Source organism: Hemitrygon akajei, chromosome 2 (genome assembly GCF_048418815.1).
Source record: "Hemitrygon akajei chromosome 2, sHemAka1.3, whole genome shotgun sequence".
Taxonomy (NCBI): domain Eukaryota; kingdom Metazoa; phylum Chordata; class Chondrichthyes; order Myliobatiformes; family Dasyatidae; genus Hemitrygon; species Hemitrygon akajei.
The window spans coordinates 47,545,116-47,566,898 of NC_133125.1; the positions used below are offsets into that span (position 1 = coordinate 47,545,116).

The following is a 21,783-nucleotide window of genomic DNA, read 5'->3' on the forward strand; positions in this document are numbered from 1 at the left end:
CAAGCAGCATTGGGAAACAAAGTATAAATTTAAAGTTTTAGATAGTGAACTTCGATAATAAAGCAAAATGACATATACAATAGTGGTTTTCTTTACAGAAAGTTCAACCAATTTTTTTAAAGAGTGAATTCCCACCAAGGACAGTTGCAATTTACAGACTTCTAAACAGCACATACTTGTTAAAAATGATCCAACGGTTGATCAATTTAATGTTGCTGGTATAAATGCTAATTGCTCAGATTCAACTAGTCTAATGCAAAACAAATGAAAGCAGTATTATTTTGCTATTCATATGAAAGATAACTTCTTCCACACAAGCTTCTCAAAATTTATAAACACGAGGGATTCTGCATACGCTGGCAAACTTGAGTAACACACACAAAATGGTGGAGGAACTCAGCAAGTCGGCCAGCGTCTATGGAGGGGACTAAACAGAATAAAATGGTCCAGTCCTGATGAGGCATCTCGGCCTGAAACATCATCAGTTTATTCCCCTCCACAGATGTTGCCTGTCTTGCTGAGTTCCACCAGAATGTTGTGTGTAGTACTTTTCAAAGTTGTTGGCTTGAGGTTAAAGGCAGCCAAAATCCTCAAAAGGTATCCCACTTTTAAATTCACATGAATCTGTAAAGGGGCCAGATTTTATGCATTTCAACCCAGCCAGTAGTGCCAGTGGCTGCTGACAAAGTTTATTAGCCTCATTTAGTCCATTAAAAACACAAATAAAGATTCATAACATGCAAGGCGCTGACAGCACTTCATATTAAACATCCCCAACTAATTTTAATGCATTACAAAAATAAAACCCAAAAAATTTAAAATCATAATTCCCAACAATTTTATATCTTCATTCTTTGAAAGCATGCCAATAAATCAATTTCTTTTCCTTTGATTTCATTTATTGGTTCAAGCAATATTTAATTACCATGTCTCAAAATATCTACAAGGCAGCAATTGCTTCTCTTTACCATATGGTGTCTCTATGCTACAGAAAGTGAATATTCATCCCTGCATTCATATTGTCAGCACAGTGGCCCCTTGTTATCATACCTTGCTCAACACAGGAAATACATATTTCAAGGATAATCTATCAAATATTCAGTCTTGAAAAATGAACTTGTTATACTTATTGGAATTAATCTGAAGACACCTTAGTCATATCAGAAAAGACATTTGTTAAATAGTTCACAGCACTGAAAGCAGTGTCTGTTATATTTGTATTCCAATCTTAGCAAAAACATTTTCATTGAAGACTTGTACATACATAGCAAGAGAAAAAGAGGCTGGCTAGGAAACAGTAGAAAGAGAAAACGGATAAGACAAAGTCAAAAGCAAAGCACAGATGTCATAGACACAAGAGCTTCTGTAGATGCTGGAAGTCCAGAGCAACACACACAAAATGGTGGAGGAACTCAGAACGTCGGGCAGCATCTATGAAGGAGAATAAACAATCAACATTTCGCCTTGGCCTAAAGCATTGAATGTTCATTCTCTTCCGTAAGTGTCATACTTCTTTCCATTTTATGAAGGGAGTGGAGGAATACTTCATAACTAAAATTAAATTCCGCAAATCTTAAGAATCAGAAAATGTGACTAAAGCACTAATTTTATTCTCAAAGGGAAAATCTGGAATTTTCAGGGACTCTATTTTGCACAATTACAATTTGTTTATTTTTTTATGCTTAAAAGTAATTGCTGACAATACAGTAGCATCCACATCATGTTAAAATTGTTCAGCAAGCATTTTATTGAAATAAAAAAATGGGGTGAAATTTGACTTTTGTGTTAAAATGCAAAAAAGCTGATTTACATACTGTATGATCTTCTTCACCACAAAGTTTAAATAAAAGGATAAATGGACTGGCAGATCACAAAAGACACAATTTTGTTCTTGCCAGGATAAATTGCAACTCTGTACATCCCTTGAGCATTTTATGTAAACTTCTTTCCTATATATAAAGGCATGAATGGTATTGCAATCTGGCAGGCTTGTTAGGAAAGGAAAGATTGGTGCTTTTGACCCACACTGTGGGAGACAGAGTCAAATCAAGCCCAGATAACATCACTAAAAGATAGTATATGTGATAGTAAGAGTGCACAACAAACTACAGCACTTTACTTTGTTTTTGTTTCACCTTTTAAATTGTGTGGCTCTTATCAACAGACGTGCCATCAAAGAGTTCAAGAAATATGATTTCAAAAATTTTTCAATGATGATATTTATTCCTCTGAATTTAGTGATACATCTCCAGGCTAGTCCTACATTGCTAAACAGGACCTTAATGAACTGAAAGAGAAAGTACAGCTATTTCAACAAGCAGTGGCTGGAGTTCAAAGCAGAGAAAGAAATGTCACAGAAAAATGCTTTTTGTTTGAACATGTAGACAATCAGTCTGTGTGGCATGCACAATAGTATAAATATCATTTCAAAGATTAAGAACAAACAATGTATCTGGACATTTTTAAACATGAATGATGAGGGGCTTATCTTGCAGCTAGTTTTGATTAAAAAAGGTGGTGTTCCCTTTTCAATGCGAATTACAGATAGCTAATTGCTTGTGATAGGGGTATACAACGCTTACCAGTAATTCGGTTTTCAATTTCTCCCTGCATCTGGAGGGAATCAACATAAATGCTCTGGTTTCCAATGAATCGGGCACAGGCAATTCCTCTGTATGGCTGGCAGAATCCATCTTCATTGTCATCATCGCTGCAAAAAAAAACATTTTGCTCAAGACTATTCGAGGAATGTCAAAGGAATGGTATGCTTCCTGCTCTTGCTAATTCATTGCACCCAGTGATGCACAGATTCCATAATATGAGAGCTGGATTAAAAATCTGCATCTCTCCTGACAGCCCCTCGTATCATACATTTCATTTAAACTTATCCAAGCGATCAGATATTGAGATTTTGAGTAGCATGTACAGGTGTCCCCCGTTTTTCAAACGTTCGCTTTACGACACCTCGCTGTTACGAAAGACCTACATTAGTTACAGAAGGTGTTTTCACTGTTACGAAAAAGGCAGCGCTCACCCTGAGCAGCCGAGCTCCTCCCCCCGGAACTGTATTCTAGCCGGTATTGCTTAAACACGTGCCTGTGAGCATCTGTGTTTTGTGTCAATTTATTTTTGGCATCCATTAGCAAGATGAGTTCTAAGGTATCGGAAGAGCCTAAAAGAGCGCGTAAGGGTGTTACACTTACCGTAAAACTAGACATAATAAAGCGTTTCAATAGTGGTGATGAAGTAAGGATATAGTGAGTTTGGCTAAGGGTTTGTGGAAGTTGATGAAGATGATGCTGAAGAGGTTTTGACATCCCATGACCAAGAACTGATAGATGAAGGGCTGATGAAGAGGAAAGGATAACAATTGAAGTCGAACGCAGTAGCGAACGGCCCGAAAGTGAAGTTGTCCAGGAACTGAACGTGAAGCAATTGCGTCAGATTTTTGCTGTGATAGACAAAGTTGCAATGATTGCAGAAAAGTATGACTTTAATTGTGAAAAGGTACGTAGGTTTAGGGCATATTTGCAGGATGGTTTGAGTGCTTACAAAGAAGTGTATGATAGAAAAATGCACGAGGCTAAGCAGTCAAGCACCGTCGTTTTTCAAGCCTTCCACATCAGCCACAACAGGCGATGAAACTTGACCTTCAACATCGAGGCAGGCAGACATAGAAGAATGTGACCTGCCTGCCCTGATGGAAACAGACGATGATGAGATGACACCCCAGTCTCCTCTACCTCCCACCACCCCAACTTCTGACGATTCAGCCTAACACACCAACAGTGTGCTCACTGTCTTCCCGATTCCGGTAAGTGAAACTACACTGGATGTACATTCTTTCTACTTTATATAGGCTGTGTATTTTTATGTGTTATTTGGTATGATTGGGCAGTTTCATAGCTTAAAGGTTACCGCAGAGAGTGTTTCTGCCGAGACCGCTTGCGCCGAGTGTTTTTGCCGCGAGTGCTGCTGAGAGCGCTTGTACCGAGTCTTTCTGCCGAGAGCGCTTGTACCGAGTGTTTTTGCTGCATGTGCTGCCGAGAGCGCTTGTACCGAGTCTTTCTGCCGAGAGCGCTTGTACCGAGTCTTTCTGCCGAGAGCGCTTGTACCGAGTCTTTCTGCTGAGAGCACTTGCATGAGATTTTCGCTACGGTGGACAGTGCTGCAATAATTACAGAAAAGTATTCCCACTTTAGATAGGCTGTGTATTTATCAGATCATTCCTGCTTTTACTATATGTTACTGTTATTTTAGGTTTTATGTGTTATTTGGCTTGATTTGGTAGGTTATTTTTTGGGTCTGCGAACACTCACAAATTTTTCCCATATAAGTAAATGGTAATTGCTTCTTCACTTTACAACATTCTGGCTTAAGAACTATTTCATAGGAACGCTCTACCTTCAAATAGCAGGTGAAACCTGTATAAAGAAACAAATGCTAACATTTAATAACCATCCATTATGTCATTACACTGACAGCAAATAATGTTTTTCATAATTAAAATTCAAGGAATTATTATTTATATTTTACAATTGATTGTTTACCAGATGTTTTTACCATTTTATGGTCTGTATCAGCCCCAGAAATTTCGTGAACAGCATGATTAGAGGATTTTGTCATTAATTTTATTACCATCTGCTTCAGCAGATATTTCTACATCATTCATGTCTTCCTGCTCTAGATTAAAGGGTCCAACATGCTACAAAATGGGCAGCATAAAACCCTCAGCTGGAAACTGTACGAATCCCAGGTAGTAGACAGGAAGATTTAATTAGATGGGTGCTTTATCTGACTTTGAATAGGTTGAGAATTAAGAAATATTCCTTTAAATTTTAAGCATTGCATATCCACTGCCAATGACATCTTTTTGAAACTATTTCGAAACCTATGTAAAACAATTCGCATGTTATACAGAAATAACTGTTGGTATTGGCTTATTATTGTGACATGTACTAAGAGTGAAAAACTTGTCTTGCATACTGCGTAGACAGATCAAATCATTAAACAGTGCATTAAACTAGAGTAAGATAGAACAATTACAAAGCAGAATAAAGTGTAAAAATCACCGAAAGAGTGCAGTGAGGGTAAACAATAAAGTGCAAGATTATAATGAAGTAGATTGTAAGGCCAAGCGTCCATCTTATCGTACTAAAGGTCTGTTCAAGGGTCTACTAACAGCAGGACAGAAGTTAAATTTAAGATCCATTTTCAAATTCCGTTTGTTATTCAAAAACATAAAGTGAAATTCTATACTAAGAATTCTCTTGTGTCAGAACTGCTTGTAAAGATATCTTCAGACATCGTAACTTGCCAGTAAACTGTTTAGGTTTTACTGTAGGTATGCATAGCATGCTTCATTCATGAGAGACTGAAAATAGGTTGAACCCTACACAATCATCAGCAAATATTTCCATATTTAACCTTATGTTGGAAGGAAAGTCATGGGTGAAGTAATTAGGGTTTAGATCACCACCCTGAGAATCTCCTGCAGTAATATCCTGCAGCTGGGATGGCATTTCTCCAACAACTATCTTCCTTTGTGCAAAGAATTATTCAAATATTGGAGAATTCTCTCCTGGCCAGGCATTTATGGAGGTGCCTTGATGGAATGCTCGGTAAAATGCTGTCTTGAAGTCTGGAATTGCACTGTCCTGGGAAACCTACATTAGGCATTGACAACCACATTATTGGTGAGACTTGTTGTTTAACACTACTGTTAGTGACATCTTTCAGCTTTCCTCATTTTGTTGATGATTGAGATATGTTGATCAGGCAGTAGTGAGCCAGATTGGATTTGCATTTTTTTTTTGGTGAACAGAATATAGCTGGATGATAATATGTGGATGCCAGGGTTGTAACTGTGGTGGAACAACTTGACTCGAGAATAAACTAGTTCTGCTCTGAAATCCTACAGCTGGGGTGTGTCTGGCCCTGTATCCAGTGATCAGAGCCATTCCTTTATGTTACATACAGTGAACTACATGGCAAAAGCCTTGGGAGGGTTGTAAATTCTTCTGTCTTGCAGCTAGCATTCCAGTGCTAGGTCCTAGCATTGCTGAGGATGGGGCAGTCTTGGAACAGCCCCCTCCTGTCAATGGTGCTAATACGCACCAACATTCAGTCAGTGCAGTAGGACTAGAACTTTGATCTGAAGTGTGGGGTGTAAGATCATTTAGCTCAGACCGCTGCGACTGGTTACAGGTGGCCCCCGCTTTTCGAACGTTCGCTTTACGACAACTCGCTGTTACGAAAGACTTACATTAGTACCTGTTTTCGCTAACCAAAGAGCATTTTCGCTTTTACGAAAAAAGACGCCTACTTTATACGTGTGTTTACCCCGAGAAAGACTACTATGATCGTGAAGCCTAGTGCAGGCAGTTGTTTGCGCATGTGTGTATGTGCGTACGTGCCGATTTTTTTTTCTCCAAATCGATTTTGGCTCGCTGTTTTCCCGAGTTTGATAAGTGAAACTACACCGTACCTAAAATATTTCTACTTTATACGGGGTGTATACTTATATCATTCCTGCTTTTACTATATTTTAGTGTTATTTTAGGTTTTATATGTTATCTGCTTTGATTTGGTAGGTTTTTTTGGGGTCTGGGAATGCTCAAAAATTTTTCCCATATAAATTAATGGTAATTGCTTCTTCGATTTACGACATTTCGGATTACAAACGGTTTCGTAGGAACGCTCTACCTTCGGATTGCGGGGGAAACCTGTATTCTGCTGAGCAGAAATATACAGTATTTTCGTGTTACAGCTTCGCTGGCTTCGCACCTCACTTTCAGTCATAGCAGGTGTGGCTCTCAACATTCCCGTCTACACTCCTCACTGAGCCAGAGCTGACCCCCTGGAATGACTGCAATGGTAGAGTGAAGGATAGGCCAGGCCACGAGATGGTAGCACTGCGTATGTTTGCAGAGCTGATGGCCCACAGCACCTCACAGAAGATTATTCTGAGCTGCCAGGTCTGTTCTGAATCTGTCCTATTTAGCGACGGTCGTGGCGCCACACGCCGTCAGTGTGAAAATGTGACGTTATTTCAACAAGGATGCGTCGCAGTTGCTTCTGTCAGTATGTCCTGGACAGACATGCCGGAACAGTTCCCTCCACAGACGCTGCACCAATTTCCTGCAGCACTTTGCTTTTAACTGCTTAACTGGGTTTGTGACAAGTAATGAACGAACCAATAAGAAGCAGGGAACACTTGTCAGCTCCTAACAGGAAAGATGTAAATAAGAGAACATTTACAAGGATGTTGCTGGGCCTGGAGGACTTGAATCATAGGAAAGAGTGAATATATAAAGGTAAAAAAAAAATTGAGGGGAGAATTGATAGAGGTATACAAAATGATGAGGGGTTTAGATAGGGTAAATGCAAGTCGGCTTCTTCCAGTGAGGATGGGTGGGATTACAACTAGAGGTCATGGATTAAGGATGAAAGGTGAAAATATTAAGGGGAACAAGAAGGGAAACTTCTTCACCAAGAGAGGCACGAACGTGTGGAACGAGCTGCCAGCACAAGCTCGATTTCAATGTTTATGAGAAGTTTGGACAGGTGCATGGATGGTGGGGTATGCAGTGCTATGGTCCCGGTATAGGTTGATGGGAGTAGGCAGTTTAAACGGTTTGGCACAGACTAGATGGGCCAAATGGACTGTTTCAGCGTCGTACTTTTCTGTGACTCTTATTACTACTTGACTTCATCCTCACCATCACTGACTGGATCATCGGGATCTATCTGGACAGTCCAGATCAAGGGTCCTGACCTGAGACACCAGCTGTCCATTTTCCTCCGCGGATGCTGAGTTCTGCCGCAGCTTGCTGCCCCAGGTTCCAGCATCAGCAGCCATCGTGTCCACAGTGATGTGCTTCGGGAGTGCACAGTCAGTCGTGGTGCTACCAGGCCGCTCCCAGCGGTTGGCACTGAAACGCTCCCTCCAGAAAATATTCTGAGCCTCAACTCCTTTCTGTGTCTCTTTGAAGTGTTGTTCACCATGGAGGAGAACTGATTACTAAATTGAGGGAGGAGAGGAAGTAGTGGCTTCCCGTATACCATCGTACTGTCCCTGCTTCACCGGCGGACCTACCAGGGACTATGATGGAGGAGTTTGGCAGATTGTCTGCTAAGTATGTTTCCGTGAGTATGATTGCTTCATGTTTGTGTTGAGCAGTCTGCATGTCAGCCCTTCCAATGACAGTGCCAAAGTCAGATGTTTATGAGGAAGACTGGGTTGGGTGCGGTTTTCTGAATTTGTCGCTTAGGTTGATGCCAGGTGATTCTCCCAGTTATATCCTCTCTTGCTGAATGCAATGTTAAGGTACAACTGAGTGTGTACCTTACCAGATATTCATAGGACATTTACAAGTCAATTAAATGTCGAGCATAGAAACACAGAAAACCTACAGCACGATACAGGACCTTCGGCCCACAAAGTTGTGCCAAACATGTCCCTACCTTAGAAATTACTAGGCTTACCCATACCCCTCTATTTTTCTAAGCTCCATGTGCCTATCCAAAAGTCTCTTAAAAGACCCTATCGTATCTGCCTCCACCACTGTTGCCGGCAGCCCATTCCACGCCTTTACCACTCTCTGAGTAAAGAACTTATCCCTGACATCTCCTCTGTACCTACTCCTCAGCACCTTAAACCTGTCTGGAGCAAATCATTTGTCACCTGTCTGTCTTAAAGCAAGTCTGGAGTCACCTACATGCAGGTGAAGATGGCAAGTTTCAGAATCAGAATCAGGTTTATCATCATTGGCATATGTCATGAAATGTTTTGTTTTACAGCAGTAGTACAGCACAATATATAAGCATTCTATAAATTGTAAGAAATATATGTATTAAATAATTTAAATAAGTAGTGCAAAAAAAGCAATAAAACCTGTGACCTCTATTGTATTTCAGAGATCTGATAGCGGAGGGGAGAAAGCTGTTCATAAAATGTTGAGCCTTCAGGATCCATTACCTCCTCTCTGATGTTAGTAATGAGAAGAAGGCATGTCCTGGGTGATGGGGGTTCCTTAATGCCAGATGCCACCTTTTGGAGCTATTGCATTTTGAAGATATCCTCGTAGGTAGGGAGGCAAGTGCCCGTGATGGAGCCAGCTGAGTTTACAACCCCCTGAAGCTTTTTCCCAATCCTGTGCAGTGGCCCCTCCATACCAAATGATGCAACCAGCCAGATGTCCTCACGTGAAGGACAATGACAGAGAACATTTCTGCTCACCTAATATTAGAGATTGGGTATGAAGTGTGACAAATCAAAGACAAAAGAATTTGAGAGCAGCGGGGAGGACTGATCTGCATCTGCCCAGTACACGAGACATGAGAATGTTTTCACCACGGGACACCATGTGGATGAGAAATAGCACAGGACATCTGGGGAGAAGAAGAATGCTTGAATTGAAAACATCCATGACCTGTTGAACTTTCTTACCCGGTCATCCTCTGCAGATTATATAAAATGTACAAGATGGAAAGTGAGTGTTTGCCAGCGGTTCGGTCCAACATGAGTCTCCCTCAGTACTATGGGAATGACTGAGGCATCTCGTAGTAAACACTTGTTCAGGCAGCAAAATGATAGCAAACAACTATTTCTCGAGTTGGCAAGACGATCTGTTCCTTTCACAGAGATAAAATTTAGATGACAGAAAGACAAGTACTAATAATTTACTATTTTAACTGATAAACTGTGGCTTCAAATCTACACCATAACAGCTTGTGTTTTTCAATTCGGTAATGCAATCTGGAATCACGGGCTAGGATCAGAAATTAATCTAAGGAGGTCACTGATGACTTTTGGGTTTCCCAGTTGGAAACTTTCTTTTCGCAGAGGTTGTGAACTCACTCCATTCCAGAGATCTGATCACAAAAATAACGTCCTGAGGTAGCATTAAGGATGTGCAATAAATGTTACCCTTGCATGCCAATTCCTTAATGTCAATTATTAACACAAATCACAGTTGCAGCAATAGCACTGGTTTACAAAGTGGGAAGATGCACCTAATGAGAGAGAGAAATGTGTTTGCAGGGACTTTTTACGTTCATTTCTTCGCATTGTTTGGTACATTGCTGTACCCTGTTAGGGTGCAGATATGAGAAAAGCCACAGAGGGAGAGCACAAACAGTGCTAGTCAGGAGTGACTGAGGGTTTAGTGGCCCATCATGTTTCTGCAGTACTTTTGTTTTAAACAGGTAACTGGTGCAGTCAGTCACACAGCACAGAATCAGGCCCTTCAGCCCAACTGGATAGGTAGAGAAAAACTGGATGCAGCCAATTGCATAATGCTCATAATGTTAGTGACCTTGTCGACCAGGAAAGAAATCCCTGACTCATTGAATACTTTTAAAATGATATTCAAATCAAAAGTATAAAACCTAGAAGATTTGTTTAGTATGATATACATTTCAAGTCAAGTCAAGTCAACTTTTATTGTCATTTCGACCATAACTGCTGGTACAGTGCATCGTAAAAATGAGACGACGTTTTTCAGGACCATGGTTTACATGACACAGTATAAAAAACTAGACTGAACTACGTAATAAAAAAAAACACAACACAGAGAAAGCTACACTAGACTACAGACCTACACTGGACTGCATAAGGTGCACAAAAACAGTGCAGGCATTACAATAAATAATAAACAGGACAGTAGGGCAAGGTGTCAGTCCAGGCTTCCGGTATTGAGGAGTCTGATAGCTTGGGGGAAGAAACTGTTACATAGTCTGGTCGTAAGAGCCCGAATGCTTTGGAGCCTTTTCCCAGACGGCAGGAGGGAGAAGAGATTGTATGATGGGTGCATGGGGTCCTTCATAATGCTGTTTCCTTTGCGGATGCAGCGTGTAGTGTAAATGTCCGTGATGGCAGGAAGAGAGACCCCGATGATCTTCTCAGCTGACCTCACTATCCGCTGCAGGTTCTTGCGATCCAAGATGATGCAATTCCCGAACCAGGCAGTGATACAGTTGCTCAGGATGCTCTCAATACAACCCCTGTAGAATGTGATGAGGATGGGGGGTGGGAGATGGACTTTCCTCAGCCTTTGCAAAAAGTCGAGACGCTGCTGGGCTTTCTGTGCTATGGAGCTGGTGTTGAGGGACCAGGTGAGATTCTCCGCCAGGTGAACACCAAGAAATTTGGTGCTCTTTACAATCTCTACAGAGGAGCCGTCGATGTTCAGCGGGGAGTGGTTGCTCCGTGCCCTCCTGAAGTCAACAACCATCTCTTTTGTTTTGTTCACATTAAGAGACAGGTTGTTGGCTCTGCACCAGTCCGTTAGCCGCTGCACCTCCTCTCTGTAAGCTGACTCGTCGTTCTTGCTGATGAGACCCACCACGGTGGTGTCATCGGCGAACTTGATGATGTGGTTCGAGCTGTGTGTTGCAGCACAGTCGTGGGTCAGCAGAGTGAACAGCAGTGGACTGAGCACACTGCCCTGGGGAGCCCCCGTGCTCAGTGTGATGGTGTTGGAGATGCTGCTCCCGATCCGGACTGACTGAGGTCTCCCAGTCAGGAAGTCTAGGATCCAGTTGCAGAGGGAGGTGTTCAGGCCCAATAGGCTCAGCTTTCCAATCAGTTTCTGAGGGATGATTGTGTTGAATGCTGAACTAAAGTCTATGAACAGCATCCGAACGTATGTGTCTTTTTTGTCCAGGTGGGTTAGGGCCAGGTGGAGGGTGGTGGCAATGGTGTCATCTGTTGAGCGGTTGGGACGGTACGCAAACTGCAGGGGGTCCAGTGAGGGGGGCAGCAGGGTCTTGATATGCCTCATGACAAGCCTCTCGAAACACTTCATGATGATGGATGTAAGTGCAACGGGACGGTAGTCATTTAGGCAGGACACTGAAGTCTTCTTTGGCACGGGGATGATGGTGGCGGCCTTGAAGCACGTTGGAATGGTGGCGCTGCTCAGGGAGATGTTGAAGATGTCAGTGAGAACATCTGCTAGCTGGTGTGCACATCCTCTGAGCACTCTACCAGGGATGTTGTCTGGTCCAGCAGCCTTCCATGGGTTGACCCTGTACAGGGTTCTTCTCACAACGGCTACAGAGAGACACAGCACCTGGTCATTCGCAGGAGGGGTGGACTTCCTCGCCGCCATGTCATTTTCCGCCTCAAACCGGGCGTAGAAGTTATTCAGCGCATTTGGGAGGGAGGCATCACCTGCACAGACTTGTAATTGGTGATGTCCTGGATGCCCTTCCACATGCACCGCGTGTCGCTGCTGTCCTGGAAGTAACTGTGGATTAGCTGGGCTTTGCCCCTCTGATGGCTCGGGACAGTTTGGCCCTTGCTGTTGTTAGAGCTGCCTTGTCGCCTGATCTGAAGGCGGAGTCGCGGGACCTCAGCAGCGCACGCACCTCTGCGGTCATCCACGGCTTCTGGTTAGCGCGTATAGTGATGGTCTTGGACAGAGTAACATCATCAATGCACTTGCTGATGTAGCTGGTCACTGATGCTGTGTACTCCTCTAAGTTGGTAGAGTCGCCATCGGTTGAAGCCTCCCTGAACATGTGCCAGTCAGTGTTCTCAAAGCAGTCTTGAAGAGCAGAGATGGCTCCTGCTGGCCAGGTTTTCACCTGCTTCCGAACTGGTCTGGAGCGCCTGATGAGCGGTCTGTATGCTGGGATTAGCACAACAGAGATGTGGTCTGAGTATCCGAGGTGGGGACGGGGCTCTGCCCAGTACGCGTCGGGGATGTTTGTGTAAACCAGGTCCAATGCGTTCTCCCCCCTCGTTGCAAAGTCCACATACTGATGGAATTTGGGGAGCACTGACTTAAGGTTCGCGTGGTTAAAATCACCGACGACAATAAACAGGGTGTGCGTTCTGCAGTTCGCTAATAGCCCCGTACAGGTCACAGAGCGCCTCCTTAGCGCTGGGGGGAATGTAGACACCGAATATAAGGACAGAGGTGAATTCCCATGGCAAATAAAATGGTCTGCATCGAACTGCCACAAACTCCACTAATGATGAGCAGTGTCTGGAAACCAGCACAGAGTTCTCACACCATTCCGTGTCAATATAAACACAGACACCGCCACCGCGGACCTTACCGGAGACAGCTGCATCTCTGTCCGAACGAAACAAGGCGAGCCCGTATAGCTGGATGGCAGCATCCGAAATCCCATCAGTGAGCCATGTCTCTGTGAAGACATATGCAGAGCAAACTCTACTCCCGCCGAGTATTACGTTGGGAGTTGGATGTAGTCCATTTTATTGTCCAGGGAGCGGACATTGGAGAGCAGAATGGACGGGAGAGCCGGCCGGCTAGGGTTTGCTTTGAGCCTGGCACGGACTTCTGCCTGCTCACCTCGCTTCCGCTTCCACGCACACCGCTTACGACATCCCCACCTCCGGCTACCAGCATCAAGCGACTCCGGGGACTGTAGGCCCGATTCCCTCAGCAAGCCGACGTTGCGTAATTCAGCCAGCAGATCTTTGTGGAGGTTTGTTTTTGGGCGATCTCTGTATTGTAGTAGTATCTGGCGATGGTAGATAGCCGCTCTGTTATCCATGTGCCCTAATCGAAAATTGTGTATCAAACTATCTAGTGGATTATACAAGAAAATACAAAAATTATGGAATGATGGTGATCCAACTTATCAAACGTAAAATAGAAAATTAAATTAAAGTAACACCAGGTCTGAAAGGCCGCTGCTGCCGTGCTGCGCCGCCTCATTTTTTAACTAAACTTTCTAATTAACTTTCCTTTCTAATTCATGTTACAGTGTGAGATCTCTTGTTTCTGTTGGATTCAAACACAGTTAAAACTCTACATCAGGACTTTTATGTTTGCTAAGAGTTCAATTCGCTGAAATTCACTCTACCCCAAGCAATACTGTAGTCAACTGACTCAAACCGAAAACCAATGTGGTCATATTCTGTATGCTGAAGCCTCACTACTTTTGGCAGAGATGATCCTTCATCAGAACTGGCCAGCTGCAATGCAATCTGGACAAGATGGTTATTTGAAATTGTTGAATCCACTGTTGGGTCTCAAAGGTCATTATTGTATCTAGTTACACCAAAAGATGTTGCTCTTTGAACTCACATTTGGGCTTTGCTGAAGTACGAAGAGACCAGAGACCACACTCAAAAGCATGGGGGGGGGGGGGGGGGGAGTGCTACAGTTACAGACACCTGGAAACACAAGTTCACTGTTGTGGACCGAATGGAAATGTTCTGCAAAGCAGACGTCCAATCTGCACTTGGTTGTGCCACTGTCGGGGAGACAACACTGTGGGCATTGAATGTAGTTAACTAAGCTAGCTTGTATATTGTCTCAAAGCATTAAGTTATCTAGTGGATTATACAATACAAAAATTATGGAATGATTCATCTCCAAGATGGATGGTGATCCAGTAAAGGATAAAAACAAATTCTACTGAGGGAAAGATAAACTGTTACAACTGGCTCTCCAATTAGAATTATGGCACTTTCTTTCTGGGTGCATTTGCTTTATAATTCAATACAATGAGCTTCTATTTGTTTAAAATAAAAGTGGTGCAGTCAATATGTGAAAGAAGTTAAGTTCATTTGCTGATCTATTTGTTCTGTACATGAGCCAGGAGGCACCAGCAGTTCTCAGGAAAGAGATGAGCAAATCTCTTCTGTTTGAAAAATTTAAAAATGATTCCATTGTTCTTGAATTGTGTTTTGGTATCAATGACAACAGCAGCATTTATTTATATTGGCTTATTTAATTCAATGGGGAATGAATAAACTCCAATACAAGGTTCTAAACAAATAATATTGATTATTATAATCTTCAGTATGGATATTAGCCAATACACCCACTAAATGAATTATGGCTTTATCTATCAAGTTACAATTACTATGATAAATAACTAAAAAACTTCCACAACTGTGGTTGCCACTGGTTCAGTAATAACCTGTAACACTAAAGTGCAACAAATGAATCAGAGAGATCTCTTGGCAGATTATACAATATTCTGAAACACGAGTTTGTTTTGTTGAACACAGGCACAGAAATTGTGTGATTTCCACAAAGGCTGAACAGGACAATGGTTGAATTTTTAAGAGAAAATTTTTTTAAGCTGAAAAATCAGGACATTAAAGCTAGTTCTGATGTTTAGTGAGCACATTCTTTGAAACAATATTTCACGATTAGAATTGGTGAGATTTTTGAGATAGATAGGAAAAAAGGATTATTGACATTTGATCTTTTCCTGGCGTTGTGACTCATGGTAGTAAAATACAGACCCCTTTCACCATATTTTCCCTTATCAAGGTATTTCCATAGATAAATAGTCCTTATTATTATAACAAAATATATATTACAGTCTCTGAAATCTGCTTATAAATTTCATGCTTTTTCTTTTTCCACATTATTAGTCTCTAATATGTTTCCTTGCTCTTCTATCAGTCATATTCACAGTTTTTAACAGGATCACATCCCAATTTAAATTTTTGCTCCAGCAAATGGCACCCTCTCTTAATTCTACTCCCTACCATTCCAGTTTTGGCTGTAGCCAGATGCACACAAATTTATTCAAACTGCATTCACATTTCCTGTACATCAGTAGATTAGATTTTGCTGATGCATGGTCATTCCAGTATTGCTTGCCAGGGCTTTGAAACCATCCTACAGAATAAACATGGAAAAATTGGGAAATGATTCCTCCGCACAAATGGGGCAATGAATCATCATCCAGGAGTCACAAGACCAAAGCACAAAAGGAGTGCCATTCCACATCAGCACAATAAGGTTAAAGTAGTAGAAACGAAAAAATTCACTTCAATAATAGAAGCTGGTCTTGGCTGGAACTGTATACTCTTATTTCAACTCCTTATGGAGATGAATTACATGTGAATGAAATGAAGCCTTTGTTTCAGCCTTTTCCCTTTGACCTCTTGTACACCTAGCCCTCCAAGATTGGGTCCACTTTAAGATCGGCGTTGCCAGGCTGTCAGAAATGGAAGCTGCCAAAACCAACAAATATCATTTGGCAGTTTGAGGGTGGCGGCTGTACTGAACAAGGCCCATGTAATGAAAGAATTAACCCAAGACATTGAAGCCAAAAGGAAAAAAAATAAACTGTAAGAATTGAGGATTTGTTGCAGAATATTTTTGTTCAGACAGAAAATTCCACACAAACTCAAAACACAGACTCTTTAGCATCAGGCTGGAACACTCCCTTAACAGGTGTTACTTCTGGTAGATTAGTCCAGTAACAAAAGTAAAACAAGTTTGTGTAATTGGAATTAACAAAAATAAATAACTACAATGTGTGATTACTTGCCATTTATGTACCTTTCCCAATGATTAAAATCAAACAAACAGAGGCAAAAAGACAAATGAGGGTCGACACTAAATAAAACTGTAGTTCTAAACCTTTTGCCAACTCAAGTGCAGAAAACAAATATCTGATGAGGTAGGGAAGAAAGAATTGGAGGAGGAAGCAAACTCTGAGGAACATCGTTTGTTGCCCACAAAGTTTTTTGCATGATGATCACTTCAACTGTATGATTGTGGGAGGCTGTCACAAGAAGATGTTGCCCACCGTTTTAAACTCACACATTATAAATTAAATCACCCACCATAGCTCAAGTTGGAAGTAGGTAAACAAAACAAAAAGTTCTAATGTTTGCAAAAGACATTAAATTTATATATAAAACGTCAGCTCATCGGCTAGCCATACTTACTGTGAACTGTGATGTGGACTGTGAGTAGGAGACTGACCTGTAAGAAAAGAATACAAAATCAAAATGACTATCTAACAAATTATTGAAAAATTTGTAAAGTAACATAGTCCATAGTATTAAGAACAGTTGAAGGGTAGTTGTCTGAAGAGGTTTCCTCCTGGCACAGAATTTTGCTGTCTGACAAGAGCGAGTGACGGCCATGCATCATGAAGACACTTATCCATGGAAAAGTTGTGGATATTTGCATTGTGACTTAAAGTAATTAGAGGCGAAATAGCACATTACTCTCTGTTATATTTGTGAATACAACAAGCAAAATTACATTTCCTCTTTAATCAGAGTGAAAAATACTCACTGAGACAAAGCAATGTCCACAACAGGAAATATTAAATTGAATATTTAATTAAATGTCAAATGACACATGGAAGGAAGATGCTACTAAGAAATGAAAGAGAGTTAGGATTTAAAAAAGTGGTTTTATTTAATTTTAGAATTTCTAACCGTAATTGAAATCTGAATGAATGAGATCACTTGTAGAAACAAATTTTTAGTTCCATATTGGTTGTTTGACCATCATTAAACTCTTCATCACAATTTTAAAGATGCAAAACATTGGAGGATGTCAGTGGGTCGGACAGTATCTGATGGAGATGGGATGGAGGTCACAGTTGACATTTTGGATTGAGACCCTGCACAAGGATAGAGAGTGGAGAAGATAGCTGTTATGAGGGGGAAAGGGGGAGGATTCCTGTAGGTGATCAATGGATTAAGGAAGGGTGAAGGATGAGTGGAATGACACTAAGGCTACAAGTGCCTGAATCTGTTAAGTTAGGAAGATGATAATGGGAACTATTAAGGGAGAAATACAGGACAGATGGAACCAGATGGGGGAGGGAATATGGCGGGTGAAGTGTGTGCATAGTAGGAGATGGAACTTTAGAGGACCAGATTGGATACCATAGTGGATTAGAAGAAGATAGAGAGAGGTAAGTATTAACTAGCTGCTTGACTGAAATGTGTGGAAGGGGATGACAAGATATTGGATCAGAGATGGGCTACATATGTAGATAGTGTAAAACAAAATCAAAGTGCCAAGGAGAAGGTAGAGTCAGCAACAATTGAGTTTATTTTTGTCCTTTTACCTCACACTTACTGTGTTGACCCAGATCCTGATATTATTTACTGAATTATTAATTAACTAACACTTGTCAAGAATCTAATAAAGATGACCTGAATGGGAAAATAAAATATATTGACCAAACCAAATTACGACAAATACCTCAAGAAACAGCTCAGTATATCTCTGATGATAAGTTTTGACCTGAAGAGATAACCATGTACCACACTCCACATGAATCATGCAAGTTAGTTTAATACCGCTCCATCCTGGCAAAGTATAGTAAATAAGATGCAAAAGACAAGTGTCTGACCTTTACACCTGCAATCTACTGATGGCTTTAAAAAACAAAAAGAAATGCTAGACAGCAAAAAACAAAAGCTTATAATGTTGGAGATACTTTGATCAGATAACATTTGTGAAAGGGTATCAACCTGATACATTACGTTTCTTTTTCCTCCACAACTACCACCTCATCTACTGATTATTTCCAGTAACTTATGTTTTTACTGTTAGTGGCCATGCATCAGGTTCTGTGTACTACATGTAATTTCCTCACAAGCAAGAAATCTGGTTTTATTTTGACAAGACTGACATTTTTCAGCATGGACAACATTCTGACAGGCTGCATCACTGTCTGGTGGGGTGGGGGAGGGGCGGGCTACAGCACAGGATCAACAGAAACTACAGAAAGTTCTAAAATTATTCAGCTCCACCGTGGAAACTAGCCTTTGTAATTTCCAAGACATCCTCAAGGAGCGGTGCTTCAGAAAGGCGAGCTCCATCATCAAGGGCCCCCATCATGCCCTCTTCTCATCATTACCATCAGGAAGGAGGTACAGAAGCCTGAAGGCACACACTCAGTGATTCAGGAACAGCTTCTTCCCCTCTGCCATCCAATTTCTAAATGGACATTGAACCCATGAACACTACCTCACTTTTTTAATTAATTCTGTTTTTGCACTATTATTTTTAATGTAACTATTTAATATACATGTACTGCAACTCATTCATTATTTATTTTTTCTATATTACCATGTATTGGATTGTACTGCTGCTGCATATGCTGGTGATATTAAACCTGACTCTAATTCTAAAAAGGGATGTGGTATGTTCTCACTCTACCTAACTAACTAAATCCCAAACACATGAAGCCCAGGGGAAACAAAATCAACCAGGCTTCGATTTTGTTCACCTGAAATCGTTTATGTGACTGTGGAATGGTGCTGCCTGCATTGATTCTCTCCTTACAGTTGATCAATCATCTTATAAACCTTGTCCTTGTCTGTTTCCCAACTTGATGAGAAGTCAACAAGAACAGCTTGTTTATATGCTGCACTAAGTTTGGTAATTCCAGATGCAGATTGCAGTCTAGATATCTTCTTCATATCTTTTCATTGGTCTTGTTTTTAGTCTGTGGAGCTAATCTCCTTTCTGTATAAGAGGATTGGGTTGGCTTTGGGGACAATCAGTTCTAATTCTTGGTCTTGGGTCAGAACTTATTGGGCAGAACCACTAATAAGTATATTGAGGAATTTTTAGTCAGCAGCTAGATTGCAAAAAAATCAGCCACTCCCATTTAGGAGCAACAAGATATCTGGAAAGAAAACAAGCAATTCAACAGAAATCAAAATATCTGCATTGCTTGAAATCCGAGACAAAAACATAAAATGATGGAAACATTCAGTAGGCCAGGCAGCTTCGGAATGTTTCTCTTTTTCTCTGTAGAGAGAGAAACAAAGTTAATGTTTCACATTGCAGATCCTTCATTCTAATTTGCAGTCCTTGGCCTGAAATGTTAATCGTTTCTCTCTCCACAGATACCACCTGACCTCTTAAGCAATTTATACCACAGTTCCTGACAGGGAGCATAAAATGTTCACACACAAGGTCTATTGTATATGCATATGTTTAAAAAAAAAATCACACACCAAGTTTCACATATAGTACCCCAGTGGCTGTGATGGTTTTATTCCCGTTAGATGCAACACACTGGTAGTAGCCTGTGTCAGTCGTATCCAGATCTTGAATTCGTAGTCGGGAACCATATTCAGTTTTCCTTATTGTGATTCGCCTTGCTTCCTGAAACACGGGTGCATCATTTTTCAGCCATCTTATGCTTGGAAGTGGATTCCCGGCAACCTTGCAGTGCAAGGTAGCTGTCTGGCCTTGTACTATTGTGATATTATTCACAGGGGCCAGGAAGGTCAGAAAATAACCTGGAAAACAAAAGTAAGAAACAATTAGTTCAAAAGTCTCAAGCTGCATAAGGAGATGTTTCAAATTTCACAGCACCTAATCAATTTTAACTTAATTCTATAAAAGCCGCAGAATACAGTTAGCTGGCTATAAACATTAGATCAGAAACATGCTCGAGGTCACAAGGGAAGAAACTAGACAAACATGTGCAAAAATTCCACGTTAAGTTGACAGGGAATTTGATCTATATAGCATTGAGAAATGAAAGACAAAGCTATTAGTGATAGATTACAACAAAACAAAAGATCCCTCTCTGGGAGACTGTACAACAAACTTCATGATCAGACTGCATTTCATGACTGGACAGATATCATTAAAAACTAAATTATTATAGTAGATTCACTCTTATATGTTCAATACAAGTCTAAAAGTCAACAACCCTAGAGACTGGCTGAATTTTTGGATCGTTACACGTTATTCCTATTGATACCCCAATATGTTTTTGATACACATTTTAAGACATTACACATATGATGGCATTGGACTTCCTGTCTGCAAAACCATAAACTCAAAAGAAGATTTTAAGCTCTATTCAATATAGAAAGGGTGCAGAGGAGATTTACAAGGATGTTGCCTGGATTGGGGAGCATGCCTTATGAAAACAGTTTGAGTGAACTCGGCTTTTTCTCCTTGGAGCGACGGAGGACGAGAGGTGACCTGATAGAGGTGTATAAGATGATAAAAGGCATTGGTCATGTGAATAGTCAGAGGATTTTTCCCAGGGCTGAAATGGCTGCCACAAGAGGGGACAGGTTTAAAGAGCTTGGGAGTAGGTACAGAGGAGATGTCAGGGGTAGGTTTGTTTGTTTGTTTTTTTTTTTACACAGAGAGTCGTGAGTGCGTGGAATGGGCTGCCGGCAAAGGTGGTGGAGGTGGATACGATAGGGTCTTTTAAGAGACTTTTGGATAGGTATATGGAGCTTAGAAAAATAGATGGCTATGGGTAACACTAGTAATTTCTAAGGTAGGGACACGTTCGGCACAACTTTGTGGGCCAAAGGGCCTGTATTGCGCTGACGGTTTTCTATGTTTCTATAGATTTCCCATGTCAGTGGTGAGGAACAAGAAAGAATTGACAAAGGAGGCACAGGAGTGTTTACAGGACAGCTTTGAGTCAGTAGACTGGACAGTATTCAGGAATTCATCTTCAAGTCTGAATAAATATGGCATGGTTGTCACTGACTTCATTAAATCCTGTGTGGATGAGTGTGTTTACGACAGCGTACTATAATACCCAAATCAAAAGCCATGGATGAACCCGGAGACAAGCAGTCTGCTGAGGGCTAGATCTGAGGTACGGATGCCTGGTGATTCAGGACTGTACAAGAAGCCCAGGTACAATTTACAGAGGGATAGCTCAAGAACAAGAGAACAATTCTGACTGAGGTTAGAGGCAGAACCAGATGCATGTTAACTCAGGCAGGGGTTTGCAGGCCATTACTTCCTACAAAATGAAATCCAACATCACGAATGGCAGTCAATGCCTTTTATACACACTTCAAAAGGGAGAATAAAACTACAGCCTTGAGGATACCTGCAGCATCAGGTGACCCAGTGGTCTCTGTTTCAGAGGCCAATGTCAACATGTCTTTCAAGAGGGTGAACCCTCACAAGGCAACAGGCCCCAATGGTGTACCTGGTAGGCTTTGCAAACCTGCGCCAACCAACTGGTGGGGGTGTTCAGTGACATTTTCAACCTATCATTGCTACAGTTGGAAGTTTC

At 41.4% G+C, this 21,783-nt stretch overlaps 1 protein-coding gene across 4 annotated transcripts in view; it reads right to left on the reverse strand.

Moving 5' to 3' along the window:
• ror2 (receptor tyrosine kinase-like orphan receptor 2) overlaps positions 1–21,783 on the reverse strand; it is a 295,023-nt gene that overhangs the window by 14,020 nt on the left and 259,220 nt on the right. For all 4 annotated transcript variants that reach the window (XM_073071935.1, XM_073071920.1, XM_073071915.1 and 1 more), the window contains 3 exons: positions 19,733–20,020; positions 16,685–16,721; positions 2,583–2,710 (listed from right to left, as the gene is read on the reverse strand). In XM_073071935.1, coding sequence (XP_072928036.1) covers positions 2,583–2,710; positions 16,685–16,721; positions 19,733–20,020 — 453 coding nt within the window. The remainder of the gene's footprint in view (positions 1–2,582; positions 2,711–16,684; positions 16,722–19,732; positions 20,021–21,783) is intronic.